General features: G+C 35.6%; 1 protein-coding gene across 2 annotated transcripts in view; it reads left to right on the top strand.

The window, feature by feature from the left end:
• The window catches only part of LOC121413389 (Krueppel-like factor 12), a 46,966-nt gene extending 27,938 nt beyond the window's left edge, over positions 1 to 19,028 (top strand). For both annotated transcript variants that reach the window (XM_041606189.1, XM_041606199.1), the window contains 4 exons: positions 11,044 to 11,209; positions 12,574 to 12,802; positions 13,617 to 13,873; positions 14,355 to 19,028. In XM_041606189.1, the coding sequence (XP_041462123.1) occupies positions 11,044 to 11,209; positions 12,574 to 12,802; positions 13,617 to 13,873; positions 14,355 to 14,527 (825 nt within the window). In that variant the 3' untranslated portion in view covers positions 14,528 to 19,028. The remainder of the gene's footprint in view (positions 1 to 11,043; positions 11,210 to 12,573; positions 12,803 to 13,616; positions 13,874 to 14,354) is intronic.
• Positions 19,029 to 19,317: the final 289 nt, after the last annotated feature.

The following is a 19,317-nucleotide window of genomic DNA, read 5'->3' as shown; positions in this document are numbered from 1 at the left end:
TCAGTGTGAACATTTTTCTCTGTAGATATCAAGATTTCACAAAGTTCAATTTATGTAAACTGTACCAGAACTAAATCCTAGTTGATAAAGTGACAATTAAGCCTGGTTTTACACACTTTCCTGTGAATACTGCAACTACTTTCATTTATATTTAAAGAGTTAACCATCTTTAATTACAACATTGCTTTTGTATATTATGTTAATGATTGCTGTTCTTCAATTCTATACTGTGGAAGGGCATTAATTATATAGAATTTATAGAGTCTTTGGGTGTCATATCCATCAACCTGAGCTTAGGAGCTGACAGATAACTAAGCATCAACTTTTAATTGTAAAATTTAATACTTCTCCCTATTTTCTTTTGGGGAGATTACGCATAATTTGCTTTCACATTTCCCAAATTACCTGACCTATTCTGATTGGGGTAAATTTCCAGATCAGAAAATACCTGGAACTGACGAACTGCGAGGCAGTCTGAAACCACCTATAGAGAATGACAAAATGGAGGGTTGCAAGTGGGGGTGGGGGGCGGGGGGATGGGAGGGGTGGTTGAAATTAGTGTAAGCTCAATTCGCCTGATAGCTGAATGGATAGGTGGGAAACAGTAGGAATGGTATGGTGAAGTGCAGTGCAGAATAGAAGGCAGGGTGCTACATAAAAAATATTAGCACTTGCCCAGTCAGGCAAGTAAATTTTTAAATAGTTGGAATATACTTACCCAAATTTATTTCACTTGCCCCCCAAAAAACATTAAAAAAAAGTTTTACAGTACCTCTCCAAAAAAGAGTTTTGCGGTTTTATGAACCATTGACCTTTTTCTCTCTTTTGACATGAACTAATCTGCTTTGTTGTTGCATATTTCTTTTTCCAAAGTGATTTTATCTTGCCTGCCATGACCAAAATTAGGGTTATCGACCCTAATTTTGGTCATTCTACTGTGAAAATTTTGCTTGCCCGATTCAGTCAAGGAGTTTTAGTCTTTACTTCATAACATTTGCCCGACTAACTTTTACTTGCCTCGGGCAATCGGGCAAGCTAGTGTTTATAGGCGGTTTCAAACCGCCTCGATCACAAGAATCCCCGTTAAATTACGAGAACTTTTTAAGGCTAAAAAATACCCGTTAATTATTCCTGCATTCACACCGCCCCGAAACACATCCTTCGGGATAAGTTCCCGAAGTTACGAGCATGCGCAGTATGGTCTGATAAGCAGACAAGGCGCGAGATTCAAAATCACTAGCCCAGCAGCCACCCACGCCGCCGCGCCCAACGACACGCTGGGATAAAAGTTCCCGTAATTTGCTTTCACATCGCCAAAATACCTGCGACCTTGGAAAAATCCCCACGAAAGTTCTCGTAATTTCGCCAAGTACCTGCTATTTAGCGGGTATTTTCTTTCGGGGATATTACGCGTAGTTTGCTTTCACATTACCAAAATACCTGGTATTTTCTGATCGGGGTAAATTTCCCGATCAGAGAATACCTGGAACTGGCGAACTTCGAGGCGGTCTGAAACCACCTTATGTAGCATGCTGGAAGGGTATTGAAGGGAGTAAGATAAGGATAGGAGGATTTAAATACTCTAGACTCTATAGAGGTAGGAGAACTTTGTATCATGTTGTAAAGAAGGGGAAGGGATGGTAAGGATGGGGTTCATTTAGGAGTGGAGAGGTAAGGGGCTTTGCAGGTTTGCTACGTAACTTACATGTAGGAGACTTACATTAAGATGGGTGTTGATACCTCGGTATTCATTTCTAGTATTACCAGACTGATGCGCTATCGCATCTTATATTTTTTAAGGTTATTAGGCTTTCTCATCTGCCTGTGCACTTTTACAAAGTGAAGATCACTACAACAACTGTACAACCATGAACAATAATGAAAAGCTTCTTGAAAGGTTCAGTCGGACTGTTTGAAATAAGTCCTTACAAGGTTATTCAAGAATACCCTATCCAAGACAACTGTTAATCCTTTAACCCCAAGAACTTCAATTATCTAATTTTTTCTCAAAATATGGCAGTCTATTATTAGCATTCATTGGCTTCTTGATCCAACGTTTTTCACTTATCACGATACGTGCCCTAATACGCAGGGGGGAATTATGTTGGGGTCAATTACAAACGTGATTCAACGCTTCTCATATGTCATGTGACAACAGTTTGGATTAAGGAGTCTAACAAGTGGATTAAAGAGAGACCGCAAATGGTTAAAGAAACATAAAAGAGGATAGCGAGTCATGCTGTTTAGAAGAGTATCTTGTTGTTAATCCCTCTGTAAGGTTTTCTTACCCTCCATACTAGCCATAATTTGCTCGATTTAGAAGCAGTACGACCTTTGCTCGTCAGAGAGACAGAGACTGATGAAACTTCATTATGTATGCAGAATGTAACAGAGCTAGTTTTTGAAAGTTGGATATAAGCCCTTTTGCATATGAATTATTGATCTATAGACTATTAAAACTTTGATAATTACTGACTAGCCTCAATCTATTACTGATTTTAAATAGATGGATATCATATTATAACCATAAGTAAAGAAAAAAATTAATATTTTCTCTCATAAACCAGCTCTTTTCGTTAGTGTATAGGGGGAAAGTATCATTATGTGCCACACTATGAAAAATCAAAACAAATTAAACAAACCCAAGTCAAATTGAAACGTGTTCTTACACAGCATGTTACAGCCACATAAAATGGATATTCAGGGATGTCCTCCATTTCTCCCCATCTATTAACCTGTTGACTGCTGATTTCTTTATTTCCCATAGGCTTTGTACAAGAATCGCCCAGTTCCAGTAGGCAATGGGCTAACTTCTATCCAATTCCATGTATTATAAATCATGTGAAAGAGCACGTTGCTCATATTAAAACAAATAGTATACTCGATGGTGTCCTTTACCAACTACGCCCCCACCCGTTGAATTTGTAATCTGGAAATATACATGTACCATTGATTAACTAGATCCATGTGAAAAAAAAAAATGAAGGTATTTCATTCACAATAACTGGAACACACACTACCCTAATTATTATGCATATATGCTTCATGAATACATGTATTGACAAGTATCATTTTTTTATTTTATTCTGTCCTTATTTTGCTTAATCCTTCAACACCTATGTGAAATGTGATAGATTCTGTTGCCTTAATCGATACCAATAATGTAGAGCCTAAGTTTTTACCTAAGGACTTAATATGCATATACATCTTTTTTCGATAGCAGTTCCCATTTTTTTGATCACCCTCCACTTTCTGTGCACTTAAGTTCAGCTATATCATTTGCGATTAGTACCACCATGGTAATCGGTTGATATTGAATTAAAAAAAACTTAGTGAAAGGTGCACACAGACATAAAAAGCATGATATTTGAGTAAATATGCTACTTTTATTGTTGTTTGTTGGTTGTTCATTATTGTGAGTTTGTCTAAAGTGATGTCTGATCATATAAAGCATCTTCCACACCCTATCAATTGGCAAATTAAGGTATTTTCAAAGAAAAACAAATATGAGTAAAACTACATTTGTCAAATCAAACATTTCATATCGTGCATAGGAACATTGGGCTGTGACAACATAATCACGTTATGTACAGTCAGCCAAGAGATTGAGTCTTGTAGGCAGGAGACAAACAAATCTGATGAATATTCTCCTCCCACTAATTATGACAAATTGAATCAGGTTGAGTCTAAACCGACCGATCGAGCCTAAGCTTGAATGAAGAGAATGTGGTTTCAGCCAGCAGTAGGAAATGCCCCAGTGCAGGCTGATACAAGAGAGGTGTAACATGTTGTCCCCGTGGATTGTCACCTGTCATAAAACTGATCCCTTCTACGAATGATGTACTTGTGATATGATCTTTATCCGAGGACTAGTTGTGCTCACCTGTGCTCACTTGTACTCACAGAAGTAATGTGAGAACATGGGTACTAATTCATAGACAAGGTAATGAGGCAACTCATAAATAGTCTACAACTGTAGACCCACATCTGCAGTGTGTGTATCACAGTTGATTCAAGGAGTCTGCATAGAAGACTAGCTCTACTGGAGCTGCCATTCAGTGTCTGCATAGCAGACTAACTCATATATTAGAATTGATGGAGGGAAGGGGGGGGGTGCTCACCCTCCCCCCTTCCTGAAGTGGAAAACAAGCCTTTATTTTTTCTTTTACATAAATTTGGGATTGTAACTGAACTTGTAATAATCTAGTGAACACTGTATATGGCCTATGATTGACACCCCTCCATTTGTCAACCTATCCTATTCAGCCCCCCCCCCCCTCGAATGACCAGTCATCGGATGTGAACAGGTGAAGAGGTATAGGTTACACTTAAAGTGATATTCAATTAGAAAATCCTCCTTAATTCTACCATGCTTTATTTTTTTCTTTGTTACATGTACCTTCATTAAATTATTATTCGTCTATTCAAATTTTTATTGATAAACTCATAAATATATAAGCCCTGAATATGTACAGAAATATTGTATTTTCTGCATAAAAATCCAGCATCTTCCTCTAGCTAGGAAATCATCTCCATACTTCAGGAAATTATTGATATACTTCAAGAAAATATAGGATATGCTTTCATCTTATCTTTCATATTTCACTCCTACTTTCAATTCTACCGCAAATCACTTGCATATTTACAATGCCAAGGGTTTCGAAAGTGAGCTAGTCTATCATTGCTTAGTCCCAGATATATACTTTCAAGGGAAGCACCTAAATCTAGAGCAAGAGAAGATCAGGCACTCGGACAGACAGACAGATAGACATTCAGGACGTGCATCACTTTTGACAGTCAATTCATCTGTAATTTTTTTTTGTCAATGCCCACCTTTTCATTTGACACTGGGTATGAATCAGACTTAGAGGGCAGAAGGAAGTCTTCACTTCTAACAGTCATGTGCCTATTGAAAAACAGGAAACGCACCAAAGCCCTACTTTCCGACCCATTGCCAGAGAAATCGGCCGCCCCTGTTGCCCCCCAACCTTTAGGGTTGGGCTTGGCTTGACGTGGCTGTCAAAAGAATGGCGGTAGCACTGCACCTCAAATCTGGCTAGTTTTGATACACCAGACCTTTGGGAAGGCACTTCATGTCAATGAAAGAAAAGACAACTCTGCACGATTTGTTTATCTTCCACCATTGTTCAGTCATGAAAACACAGCAAAATTTGATCAGTATTCCATTGAAGAATACTACTCCCTTCCTTCTTATTTTTTAATGGAATTAATTGAGAAATGATTGAAATGGAAATTGATGCCAATCAGAAGTACTGAATCATATACCCCTGGGCTTCTTTAGTTATGTCTTAAAATGAAAGTTATGTGAAGTAGAAATATTGAGACAATCTATTGGAAATTAATCATGCTGGCTATTTTCAAAATGTCAGTCAAACAAGAAATAACCAATTGAAGAAGAAGGAGAAATGTCGGTATTTTTCTTACCATATTTCTTTGACTCGTTCAAAACTAGAATGACAATTTTTTTTGTGTAGACTTAAAATGGATCCCTCTGTTTCAAATGAAACTCCTGTAGTTCCTTTATAAATTGCCATCAATGAAATTCTCTTAGTGTGAAAAGTATCCAGCCGAGTATTTGGTTGTTCCGTTGATCCAGAGATCCATATCAAATCTAGGTGTGTCGCTGAGAGGTGTGGCAAACCATTGAGGAAATATGGATTTCTGCACAGAATGAAGGCAACGGGACCCTGTTACACATGCATAGATGCACAATTTACTTTCAACAAAATCTTGCTCCCAACCAATCAAATGCCATTATTTCAGTAGCTTACAACAGTTAACAACTTATCTTTGGAGAATGAAAGAGTTTTGTTTGCTAGGCCTCTCTAGGGCTTTTGTTTCTCTCTTTATGAGGGGGGGAGGGAAGGGGAGGGGTGAGTAGGTGTGATAAAATTGATCCAACGCTTTTGATTTATTTTTGTAAGTTGTACAAACTTTCAAACGTGCCAGCAAATATTTTTTTTCTTGTATTATTGTCTTTGGTATGGTTATTTTTGTCCCCCCCCGCAGACGAAGTCCAGAGGGGGCATTATAAGCGTTGCCCCTGTCCGTCCGTCCCCCTACTTGGTTTCTGTGCAATAACTCGAAAACTATTTAACAGGTTTTAAGAAAATTTTGGTGTGTAGGTAGATGACACCAAACTATGGGCCAAATTCGAATTTAGAGTCCGCAGGTCAAAGGTCACAGCTCGTTGAATATACAAGTTGGTTTCTGCATGATAACTAAATATTCAACAGATTAAAAAAATTTTTGGTGTGTTTATTAGATGACACCAAAATACAGGCTAAGTTTGAATTCGGAGTCTGCAGGTCAAAGGTCACAGCTCATTATGTATGCGAGTTGGTTCCAGCATGATATCTTTGAAAATATTCTCCATATATTTTAAATATTTTGTATCTTGGTACATGTAGATAACACCAAAATACAGTCAGGTAAGTCAAATAACCTGACTGTCATATCTTCTGTCAGAGATTATTATGGAAAGGGCGAGTCTTTAGGTCAAAGGTCTAAATGTGTTCTTGGTTTCTGCACGATATTAAGTTCTATCATATTGAATGAATTTATGATCACGTTAAGCGGGGCATCTGTGTCCTTTGGACACGTCAAATTTCTAGTTGAAATACTTAAATGCAGCAATCTTGCATTTAGCAACCACCCACTCACCAACCAGAAAAATATTAACCTGCGTAGTTTTATAGTAAACAGAATTAAAATGGAGATGAAATTAGCAAATAGAATCCCCCTCTCTTACCTCCCCCAAAATCTCCCCCACCTACTAAACTCTGCTCCCTAGTGTTATTTTCATTTCTTCTTTCTGTTCAGGATTTGTTTTTCCTTTGTATGTTTTATTTTGTTAATGAATTAAGAGAATTGCATATTTACAAAATTACAATAATGAAGGATTTGATAAAAAAAAGTGGAAAATTAAAGCGGATTCTTGTACAGACGTACAGAACAGTTTGCAATATGTCTCTTCATTATTTCCTGTACATGTACAGTTTTCTCAGTTATTTTATTCTCGTTTTCTTTTAGGAAGGGAACATTGATATGTAAATTGTTGCTATTGTTTGACGTCAAACAAATCTCTCATGATGGTGATATCTGCCGTTTACAAATTATGGTATTGGGTGAATACTTAGAAGTTCTTTTACATGTACATATATATGTAGGGTTTTTTTCATGTTAAAAAGTGCAATCCTTGTATTTAGATTTTGTATATAATACTGATATTAGTCTAATTTTTTAAGATTTGAAATTATCATTGCATTAATATTTACCAAAAATATGCAAAAATAACAGCAATACACACAAATAACGGTTTAAAAATGTGCATTTCTGTGACATGAGCAAGGAGGAGCAGTGCAGGTATTCATTAAAAAAAAATGCTTTTAGTAATACAACACACATAGATTCATTGCCAGAAATAACAAGGAGGCAAAAATATTTTTCATGTACAAAGAACTTAAATCATTTTTCATATATAACTAAAATTCAAAGAATGCTCCAAGTAGTTAGCAATGTGCTATGCCTATGAATGAAACATGTCTCTTTAGATGGTTTCAGACTGCCTCGAAGTTCGTCAGTTCCGGGTATTTTCTGATCGGGTAAATTTCCCGATCAGAAAATACCAGGTAATGTTGGCGATGTGAAAGTGAATTATACGTAGTTTTCCCCGAAAGAAAAGACCCTCTGAATAGTAGGTACTTGGCAAAATTACAAGAATTTTCGCGGGGATTTTTCGAAGGTCGCAGGTATTTTGGCAATGTGAAAACAATTTGTGGGAACTTTTAGCCCTGCGTGTAGTTGGGCGTGGGCGCCGTGGGTGGCTGCTGAGCTGGTGATTTTGAATATTGCGCCTTGTCTGCTTATCAGACCATACTGCGCATGCTCCTAACTTTAGGAATTTATTCCGAAGGGTATGTTTCGGGGCGGTGTGAATGCAGGAATAATTAATGGGTATTTTTTAGCCTAAAAAGTTCTCGTAATTTAACAGGGATTTTTATGATCGAGGCAGTTTGAAACCACCTAATGATATATACCCCTTTCATAAACCTATCCTCCAATTAGCCGCCTAAGAGTAATGCGGATAATTCAATAAAAATTGCGTTCATAAACTCCGAAAATAATCCTCACTATTTTTATGAGGGCCCGTCCTGAAAAAGGAGGATAATTGTCATGGCAACCGCACACACCCCCTCGGTTGCGGTTGCATTGGAAAAGGGTGAATTTGTGACCGCTCCATGGCAATTATCCGCATTACTTTCGAAATGCGTTCATAAAGTCAAAATCTGGTCCCGATGCTGCTATTATGCGGATAATAGCAGCATCAAAATAATACGGATAAGTCTGGTCCTCCTGCGATTTTACGACCAAATTATGCTGCTATTAGCCGCATAATTGGGTTTATGAAAGGGGTAATAGTTGTTCATCTACTACTGTGACTAGTGCTGATATGGTAAGTATTCATTCATAGCATTGTTAAAAACATTATTTTCTTGGCAAGGCCCCCCCCCCCTCCCCCGCAATTAACAGTATTAATACACAAAGCTACGTGTAATTCAATTCTATTAATGAACCTGTGTTTACTGTACATTGCCATGCTTACGTGTGCGTACTATGGAAACCATTCCTTTGTAGCCAGCCGAAGCCTGAATGAGGAAGCATTCATTGTTTATAATTCATAATGCATTATCTATTGGGTTCATATATCATGTCTCTGGCTTTTTTTTATAGTCTTCTGATTAAATTAAAAGAATTTTCATGAGGTAGAGGTTTGATATTATTTATAGTATGGGTCAAATGGAACAATACTCTATTTAGAGCAAATCTGAGATAGTTTCTCTGAATTTGAGTTTTCTCATATACGAGTAAACTCAAATTCAGAAAAAATATTTCTGAAAACATGATTTTAAAAGCAAAAAAAAAAGATTTTCTGTTGATAATGTTCTCATGCAAAAAAAAAATGATTTGTATATTTATCATAAAGTTTTTAGTTCCCACAGCTTCTAAGGAATGAACAGTTCAATAAAATATGTTTGATTAATACTGTACACGTACATTGTTTTTGAATGAGCCATTTTAATTAAAAAGTCAAAACAAATTTTGCAGATATTTTTCACAAGGTGAGAAACCTGAAAATAACTTTTGATTATCGACAGCAGAGAATTAAATTGCTGTCATTACCCAGTAATGGGACGCATCCCACTTTGACTTCATTGCTGTTTGTTTACTCAGGTCTATAGGGGAGGAAAAAGGGCTTGTACCAATTTCCCCTGCTTACAGGATACAAGTAGACTGACTTCTGTAAAGGTGTATAAAGCCAAGCCTGTAGGATTTCTTTCTTTTTAGAGGGGGGGGGGGGGGGGAGTCGGGCACCCCTTAGTTAACCTTATACAGCTTTGATATTAAACTCAGCCTTGTTAGTTTTGGCAGGATCTACATCGAAATCACAACATTAGGCTTCCTTTCTCCCTTTTTTTTTGGGGGGGGGGAGGGGATGTAGGGGGTGGGTGGTCTTAAACATTTGCCTTAAGAAAAAAAATGCAGACAAGAACCTCTCCCATACACCTACACATGAATTCCTTCCCATAGACACCAGTTGACTGTAGGGACATTATATATTTATCACCCACTTGATTGCCTTTTTAGTCATTTTCATTGTGTATATTCCAAAAATACAGTCTCGCTTGTGTGAAAAAAAGTAATTACACAAGGTGACCTCATAAAGCTACAGGAAATTGTCTTTTAGTCACGATTCTTCCTCTTATCATTTCCTCCGAATTTTTTCTCATTAATTCAGGTCTTATTGCATGAAATAAGTTCATTTTGAAAACAAATCCGAATTTGCAGACTTTTTCTGTGTTTTAAAAAAGAGTAGTAAAAATGTTGAGAACAAAATACATGTTTCTTAAAGAAAATATTGTGAATAGCCAGATATGAGTGGAAAAGTGGACGGATAAGGGGAGGAAAGGATAGTAGGAAGAAGATGTAGAAATAAGAAAGATAACATAAAAAAGAAGAGATGGAATGAGTGATAGGAAGAAATGAAGAAGGGAAGGTAGTGGAGGAAATGTAGAGAAGGTGGGTCAAAAGGTCGTACAGTGGAATTTTGGGTAGGATTATGTAAAAGGGAAATAAATATTCATAATGATATTTTGTTCTGTGAAAGGTTTTTGTCTCACCTGCAATGCAGTGTGAGACTATAGGCGCCGCTTTTCTGACGGTGACGGCGGCGTCAACACCAAATCTTAACCAAAGGTTAAGTTTTTGAAATGACAGCATAACTAGAAAGTATATGGACCTAGTTCATGAAACTTGGCCATAAGGTTAATCAAGTATTACTGAACATCCTGCCTGAGTTTCATGTCACATGACCAAGGTCAAAGGTCATTTAGGGTCAATGATCTTTGACCGAAATGGGGGTATCTGTTGAATTCCCATCATAACTTTGAAAGTTTATGGATCTGATTCATGAAACTTGGACATAATAGTAATCAAATATCACTGAACATCCTGTGTGCATTTCAGGTCACATGACTAAGGTCAAAGGGCAGTGAACTTTGGCTGAATTGGGTGTATCTGTTGAATTACCATCATAACTTTGAAAGTTTATGGATCTGATTCATGAAACTTGGACATAAGAGTAATCAAGTATCACTGAACATCCTGTGCGAGATTCAGGTCACATGATCAAGGTCAAAGGTCATGTAAGGTCAATGAACTTTGGCCATGTTGGGGTTTTTTTGTTGAATAACAAGGCATTCCACTTATTTTCATTTAAATTCTCTGAACACTGTAGATGGTAGTGAGTTAGGGTCTGTATCTGAGTGCCATTTTGGTTGGATATGTCATTTTATGAATATCCATCATCATTGGTATTATTAATATTATTGTTATTAATATCATTATTGTAAATATTATTGTATTAATACATGGTAAATATTATTTATATTAATTAGTTTTGTCATCATTCTTAAATATTTTCATATCCTATCTGTACCATTCTCTTCCCACTTATCGCAGACGTACAGTTCACCTTCTCCGCCCACCGTAATTGAAGACCCGGAACCATACCAAACAGAACCAGTCGACCTCTCTATACCAAGGAAAAGAACCAACTCACAGTCAGAAAGCAATAAAACCACAATCTATCCAGTCAAGACTTTCAAGGCATATCACAAAGTAGACAGTAAGTATAGCTTGCACTTCCTTTGTCGCCCTCAATAAACAAAGTAATTATTTGATTAAGATTCCTATTTGCTTCAAAACAAACTTTCCACTTTCATCTAATACGCTTTGTGAAGGTGAATTTCACTCACTAGGTGGTTTCAGACTGCCTCGAAGTTCGTCAGTTCCAGGTATTTTGGTAATGTGAAAGCAAACTAAGCATAATATCCCCGAAAGTAAATACCCGATAAACAGTAGGTATTTTGCGAAATTACGAAAACTTTCATGGGGATTTTTCCAAGGTCGCAGGTATTTTGGCAATGTAAAAGCAATTAACAGGAATTTTTAGCCCAGCGTGTAGTTTGGCGCGGGCACTGTGGATGGCTGCTGGGCTAGTGATTTTGAATCTCGCGCCTTGCCTGCTTATCAGACCATACTGCGCATGCCCCTAACTTTAGGAATTTATTCCGAAGGGTATGTTTCGGGGCGGTGTGAATGCAGGAATAATTAATGGGTAATTTTTAGCCTAAAAAAGTTCTCGTAATTTAACGGGGATTCTTATGATCGAGGCGGTTTGAAACCACCTAAAGTAAAGTCACATATTTAAAGAAATTTAAGAGCATTTTGTCCTTGAAAATTCAAATCGAGTCTCTTTGACAAGGCAAGAGTTTGTTTTGTTGGGTGAAATACAGTCAAATATCTTTTTAACCTTAATACTTTACATGGATAATAGGGTGTTGCACATTGAGCTATGTTGAATCAATTATTCTACATTGCTTTAATGATGTTAGGAAATCCCTTCTTTATACCCAAATGGCCACACCTACTTCCTGCAGTATCATTTGTATACATGACTGTTTGATTGAACAAGAGATAAATATGTTGAAAACAGCAGAAAATATGTTTGCCTGATCAATCCACTGTTCAAGTCAAACATTTACCTTGTGCCATGAACCATGAAAGAATGTAGAACAAAGTCCAATTTTTGAGGAAAAAATTGATTTTGAATACCTTTGTGTTTTTGTTGTTTTCCTCTTGAATAGGAGCATCATTTAATTAAAATTGATAAATTTAATCATTTGCATGATGCATATATGTATGGGGGGAGGGGTAGTTGTTTAAGGAACCATATTGGTATGTATTTGCATTGCAATTTACAAATTTACATTATAATGTCCTTTCATCACTGATTCAGTGATTGTAAGTCTTAAAAAAAGATCTCTGGAAATTTGATAGAGCTATACGATTGAATAAAACAATCAAAATGTATATATAGGAATTGGGGGATATGTATGGCCATTGTTTGTAGATCAATACATATTTTACCCATAAACTATGCATTGCTGAATATTAAATGTTTCCCTGATCTGACATTATGCTCAACAGGTAATGGTGCTTTAGACTTGAAGAAACACTCAGCAGCGACACTCAATATCCCATCGCCAGTTCTAAGACACAATGACCGAATGCATGACAGGGATGGTGTCTTAATAGCAGATGACAACGATGAGGAGGATGACCAGGAGGACGAGGATGATGACCAACCCAACGTCACCCTCGAGAGTATCACGAGAACAGGCGCTGGCGCCCTTATTAAAATTACTAGAGCAGCTGAGTAAGTTATATAAAAAATGATTTTTGTGGTATGCCTCAACCTTGATGGGTGTTAATGTATTTGTTTTTCGGTTGGCCTTCTACCATTCTGTCAGGCTCACCATAAAAGTTAGTTGGCACTTTATCTTCATAAGCAGATTTTCATGACACTGCAACTGGGTCTAATAGTAAGAGAGAGGGCTGTCATTTGAGATGTGAGCGTCCTGATGTCAAATATCAATGAACAGGTTGATATATTTTTAAATAGCTTGTAACACCATATCTAATGGACCGACTCAAAATCCTTTGTTAATAAAGATTGAACAAGAACTCTTTTGGGAAATTGTCATAACCTACTTTTTATTGCAAATCTGAAAAAAAAATCTGCCAAAGTATCCATCAGTTGCTTCAATATCAGTTTAAAAAAAAAATAAATTGTCCTTGGTTGCTTCACCTTTTTCTTATACCTTGGAAACATTTGCTCTACAGTGGCCGTGCGGCAGTTTGAAAAGAGTCGTCATATTCATTTTTATTCAAACCACCTATATGTAGCTGGTACAAAAAATGTTAAAACAGCTGTTTTCGACTCGCCGTACGGCCGACGTAGAACAAATGTGACCAAGGTATTATTTTAGTTGTTGAACATCTCACCTATTGACTCACAAGGAAACACAGTGTGTGGCCATGATTGGATACTAGTATTTGATTTTTAAAAAAAATGATGTACTGATTGATTGCAATTTATTTCAAAAATTATTTATTACGTAATGAATGCTGATATTACCACTGACATGTTTACTCAAACACACTTTCCTCTACTGGTCTCTCCCCCCCAGTAACCTCATCTCAGACAACCTAGCAAGGACGTGGCATCCACCTCACTCCATGAACCAATCCATCAACCAACCCTCAGGGAACAGAAGACCAAGGATGGTGGTACCTACTGCAGGCGATCCTAACCTACCCCTTAGTCTACAGACTGTTGTCATGGATCATGGGAAGAGGAGACGGGTCCACCAGTGTGACTTCGCTGGGTGTAACAAGGTCTATACCAAGAGCTCGCATCTCAAGGCACATAGAAGGACACACACGGGTGAGTTTGTCATTAGTTTCTTTACTGAAAGATATATTGATATTCAATCTTATGTCATATATTTTTCACCCTTGGAGTTTTTTTTAATTTACTCCTTCATGGCCTTTAAGCTGTCCGGTCAAAAGATGATGATGGGGCCCTATAAAGCTGTTTATTAATTACAGTTGAAATATGCTCTTTGTTGATACAAATTCTGACATTCAACAAGCATCTGAATGCAATATTCAATACCAGGAATAGACCACTTAAAAATACCAAAAATGTCAATCATTTGGGTGCAGAATATCTATATTAAAAAGTTTAAATTGTATTTCTGGCATCTTTCAACAGATTTCCCCTACAGAAACACCAACTGCTAATTCTTGTGTGAATAAAATTCCAATTCTCCAGTTTGCAAATTAAACCATTTCTTTCCTGCTGTGATTGCTAATTTCTTTCCTGCTGTGATTGCTAATTTCTTTTCTCCTTCCTATCTGTGCAGGTGAAAAGCCATATAAATGCCAATGGGATGGGTGTGGTTGGAGCTTTGCCCGTTCTGATGAACTAACCAGACACTATCGTAAGCACACGGGTGATAAGCCTTTTAAATGTCCTCACTGCGAGAGGGCTTTCTCAAGATCTGATCATCTTTCACTCCACATGAAGAGACACTGACTTACTATTAACCAAACCGGCCATGTGGATGTGCGTCTTTTGATTTGATGTTGTCATACTGCAATGGTAGAGGGCAGCAGACTTGATGTGGTTCTAAACCAGGGAGAGCTTGGGTCATGCAGAAGGAAACATGGTGACTATCTAACCAAGATGTTTCTTAGATTGCTTGATGGATCAATGTTTCCAAAGCCATTGAGCTACCTGAAGTCTGAAATAGAAGTGTGTTCTGATAGAAATGTTTCGTATCTTTGTGTGAGGTAGCGAGATCTTCAGGATGGCAGGAAGACTACTCAAAATCAGTCTTTGCAAAGCTGATGCTTCCTTGAAAATTGGCAGAATCCTTCCTTGGATGATTGAAAGACTATCTCATTCATTTCATCCTCTGTGATTGGATCATTGCTTTTCTTTTAAGCCATCTGGTATTTTTATTAGCTGATTCCATCCGAAGGTGTGTGATGAACCCATGTGGTCCATTGTCGTGATAAGAACTTCATGCATCAAGTTCTCTGGAACCATGGCATCTCTTTGTACTCTTTAGAGCGGTAAAGAAGGTGGTTCTAAACTGAATTTCAATTGTAGAGGCAGGAAATGCCTGTAGAAGATCTCAGGTATTAAACAGTGTCATTCTTGACTCCCGTTTATGTATAATATATGCTTACGTTCGCATCTGTATATGATAAAAAAGGATATCTTTATCATATGATTTGGGTATACCATCACCATATTATCATGTTATAAAGCAAGTAAGTATATACCAAGTAATGCACAAGACCAAAGGTACATGTATGCAAAGTTCAGAATGTACTTTCACCCAAAGTTAGATTTACGCTGTATTTACTGTAGTAAGTTGTTTCATTTGTATGTTGTAGTAAAACATTTTGAAATTCTAGATTATTTCTGTGCATTCATAGATGAACTATTAATCTGTTGAAATACTCCTATTTTGTCTTCTATGATGACAATTATAGCAAATGATATTTCCACAATTCGGTTTCAAAGCATTTATTGTCATGGTATGCTTTTCTGCTATTTATTCCTTGTAAATTGTCTTCTAGATGAATTAAAATGAGATTTATATTCCTTCTTATTTCTTCCACTTCTTTCTCTTCAGATTTATGAATTATAATTTTTTAATTATTTGAACATGAAATAAATGAATTGAATGCTGGTCTGATCTCTGATGTTTATAAGGTGTTTAACAAACAGAACTACTTGCATTAGATGATAGCAAAGTTTGATTAAATAACCTGCTCCTCAAAGAAAGGGAGTCCATGATTTTTACGTACATAATAGTGTATCTAACTGACAGGAAGAAGTTTCAGTCCATTTTACCAGTCTTCATGACTTGAAGGATATCGAATTAACTGATTTAATTAGTCTGATATAGGCAAATTGTATAACAACATTTTTGTCTATCTTGATTTTAAGTGGTTTAAGGAAAAGGTGATGTTTCAATTTTGCAATTGTGCATTCACATTTATTTAAAAAAAATCCATGTTTTAGGTTGTAGATTGTAATGAAATATCTCAGTGATAAAGACAAGAATGTTTCTTCAAATTAGAGAGTAGAGTTTGAATTAGATGGAAACTTTCTTTGAAGAGTCAAGATGATGATGTCATCATTTTATCCTGGAATGTTTTTTTTCTGAATAGTTTTTGTCTCTATGAAAAGAGAAGAAGAAGAATATCAGGAAAGAAATTGTCTTTACTCAATGTCACCAGTTATATGTGTATTTTTGGGATATATTTTTATGTGTTTCAGTATCTATCTATACTAGGTTGAAGGTGTCCATGTGTGAAATTATATGGTAATGAAATTATAGTATGTTACTTATAGTTATTATAATGTGGTTTAATTTTTTCCTTTTTTAAGTGGTGCTGGAATTCACCCAAGTCTAACAGCCGACTTACTCAATCACCTACCCTCAAACACTATATTACATTTTGCCATTTTATTGGTTATCATTCATAATCAGAATTATATATTATTATATGCCATTTATTGCTGCAAAATTGTGTAACATTGTCTCAGTGCGTGAGTGTGTGAATGTCTTTATGTTTATCTCTTTATTTTGACTTATTTTTATAAGTGTGTTTTAGAATTATGTATGTTATTTGGTACAAGGCTATGATCATTGTTTTAATAAAACCAGATATGCTGTGCATAATTGAATTAAAGAATAATGGTTTTTAAATTCGAAAATTTCAGGAACTTTTGAAATTGATTATCATATATTCTCATTTTGCTTGTATGGATAAAATAACTCAATGAAATAGAGAAAGTGTTTTAAATATAATTTTACACATTTAAAGGAAAGTATTCCGACAGGCCTCAAATAGCTAAGTTCACTACATTTATTCAACCAATGATGTTCTTTCATGTTTTTTCTATTGTGCAAGATCACTTCAAACTTGTCCTTCTCTAAAGGAAAATTTTGAGAACACACAGGCTTTGATAGTAATTAGTTTAAAACACTCTTTGTTTACTGAGATTATATAAGAAAGTGTTCTGTGTCTTGTTCTTTATTTATTTTCCAGAGATATATCTTTTATCTATTTTTCCATCACTTGATATTGATAATAGAGAGTGGTGAAAGATTGTTTGAAAGTGTAGAGAGTTCTACTTACGATTTTCGTGTAAAGTGTAATGAGAAATAAAGTTGAAAAGACCATGACACATGACAAGACATCTATATACAAAGCTCCTTCTAATGAAAGCTAAGCAAGGCAAACCATGTGACCTACAGTATTGTATGAAGGTCTCATATAATCAGCTTTTACTACTCAAATTGGCAATATCAACAATAAAACAAACATAGAATTATTTTCCTCTCATTTTTTGCTTTACAAAAGGACATGCTGTACAAGTTCAAATGAATAATGATTAAACGAAATGATTAAAACCTCTCAAATTAGAAAGCATACCCTTAAAGTTGTATCTCTAGAGGATTTATTTAGAAAGCAATTATTATGTGAATAGAGTAGATATTAACATAGTCTTCAGAATAATGCCCTTGATTAATGTGAGACCATTTTTGTCTCTGTTGATTTAGTTGGGTTCATCCTATAGTTTCACTCTAATGCAAATCTTACTATTTATCCGTCCAAAGTGTGTAAAAAGCTTGTTCAATAGATCACCAAGGCCCTGTTTCATAAAAGATAAATTACAAGTTTACTATTAACCAATCAAGTGACATGATTTCAGTAGCTTATAAGAGTAACATATTTTATGAAATAGGGCCCAGATATTTGTATGGTAGTGTTTCTAATAGAGGAAGGGAGTATCTGTTTCTGGTTTTGGATCATTTGTAGATGCACTTTGTTGAAAATATTGTGAAGAGAGTTTGTTTGAAAACTTAAAAAAAAGAAAAAAATCAAAATGTTTTATTAGATGCAAAATCATGCAATGACTCATTGATAATTATTTGCATTGTACTGAGAGATTCTAGAAAGTGTGATACTCTAAATTGAATCATTCTGAATCCAAAATAGCTAAAAAGAATATAATTATGTATTTTCTAAGGGTATTCTCAAATGAAGGATATTAAAACTCGTGAATTATGTTACTTGCCAATCTTGTTTCTTTTTAATCTCAATTACTTTTAGTCACTTGTTTCTTCCTCTGTTTTTCTATTGCTTTTCCCTTTTCCATCTCTCTGTCTTCTATTTTCATATTTGATCTGTCTGTCTCTTCACTCTCTCCCTCTCTTTCATTTTAATATCAATGCATTTTGGAAATCTTTATCTTGCTGTCTTCTCTTCCCCATACCCCCCTCTCTCTCTGTGCCATGACTCCCACTCTCTCTTATTACATTTGTTATTGCTTTTCAAATCTAAAAAATTGTATGTTTCAACACGAAATAACATTTCTCCGATTTCTACTTACAATTTGTTTCTCAGTGAAAAATTATTTGATATAGTGAGTTAAAGTTATAGATATTTCAAATTCTGATAAGTTACTGATAATTTGAAATATATAATTTGCAAAGTTTGATTGCAGGGTTGCAATCTAGCTTTGTTTTATGTTGGAAGTAAAAGTCTTGTAATGTGTGGAAAGTAAATGTTTTTGTATGCTGTGTTTGATATATATTTGATTTTTTTTGTTTTAATTGGTCTGACATGCAAAACATGAACATTTGCTCACAGTAATTACTTAGACTTCAGATTCAAACTTTTCTTTTAATTTTGAAAGCTTTATTCTTGGGAATTGAGTAACAATGTACCTACCATCCAAACAAATACTGTTTGCATTTTACTTTATTATATTATTAACTTAAACAAGTCTACAAGAATTAGATTTGGTACTTTGAGTGTGGAAGACATTTATTGAGAGTTGTTATGTGTTTATGTAGGCTTGGATTATAGGCGGTGTATATGTTGAAAGTTTTGTGCTAATCTCTATGTAATCTTGTCTTTATTACAATGTAAATAGCTAAAGAATATATATGTGCATTATATTCATGCCAAACTCAGATTTTTTCCTCAATAAAAGTAATAATGAAGCCCTTTTGAACGAAGTGATTTGTTTATTTGCTTACTTGATATGCTGAGTGGATTATTTATTTTTGTGTGAAGTAGAAAGTTTAATTATATTATGTTACGAGATATTTTATATAACCATTTTTATTTAACTTCAGGGTAAGGAAGGGGGTTGCAAAGATTTAGTCTGATGAAAAGTGATGCTTGTTAGGGTCATCACACATATGACATTTCAGTGGTCATTCTAGCCAGATTAGACATATTGCTTTCATTGGGGTCACCATTGTACACAACTAAAACAATTTTGCCTGT

Source organism: Lytechinus variegatus, chromosome 1, assembly GCF_018143015.1.
Source record: "Lytechinus variegatus isolate NC3 chromosome 1, Lvar_3.0, whole genome shotgun sequence".
Taxonomy (NCBI): Eukaryota; Metazoa; Echinodermata; class Echinoidea; order Temnopleuroida; family Toxopneustidae; genus Lytechinus; species Lytechinus variegatus.
Note: the sequence above shows the minus strand (reverse complement) of the source record. Positions and strands in the feature narration are given on the sequence as shown.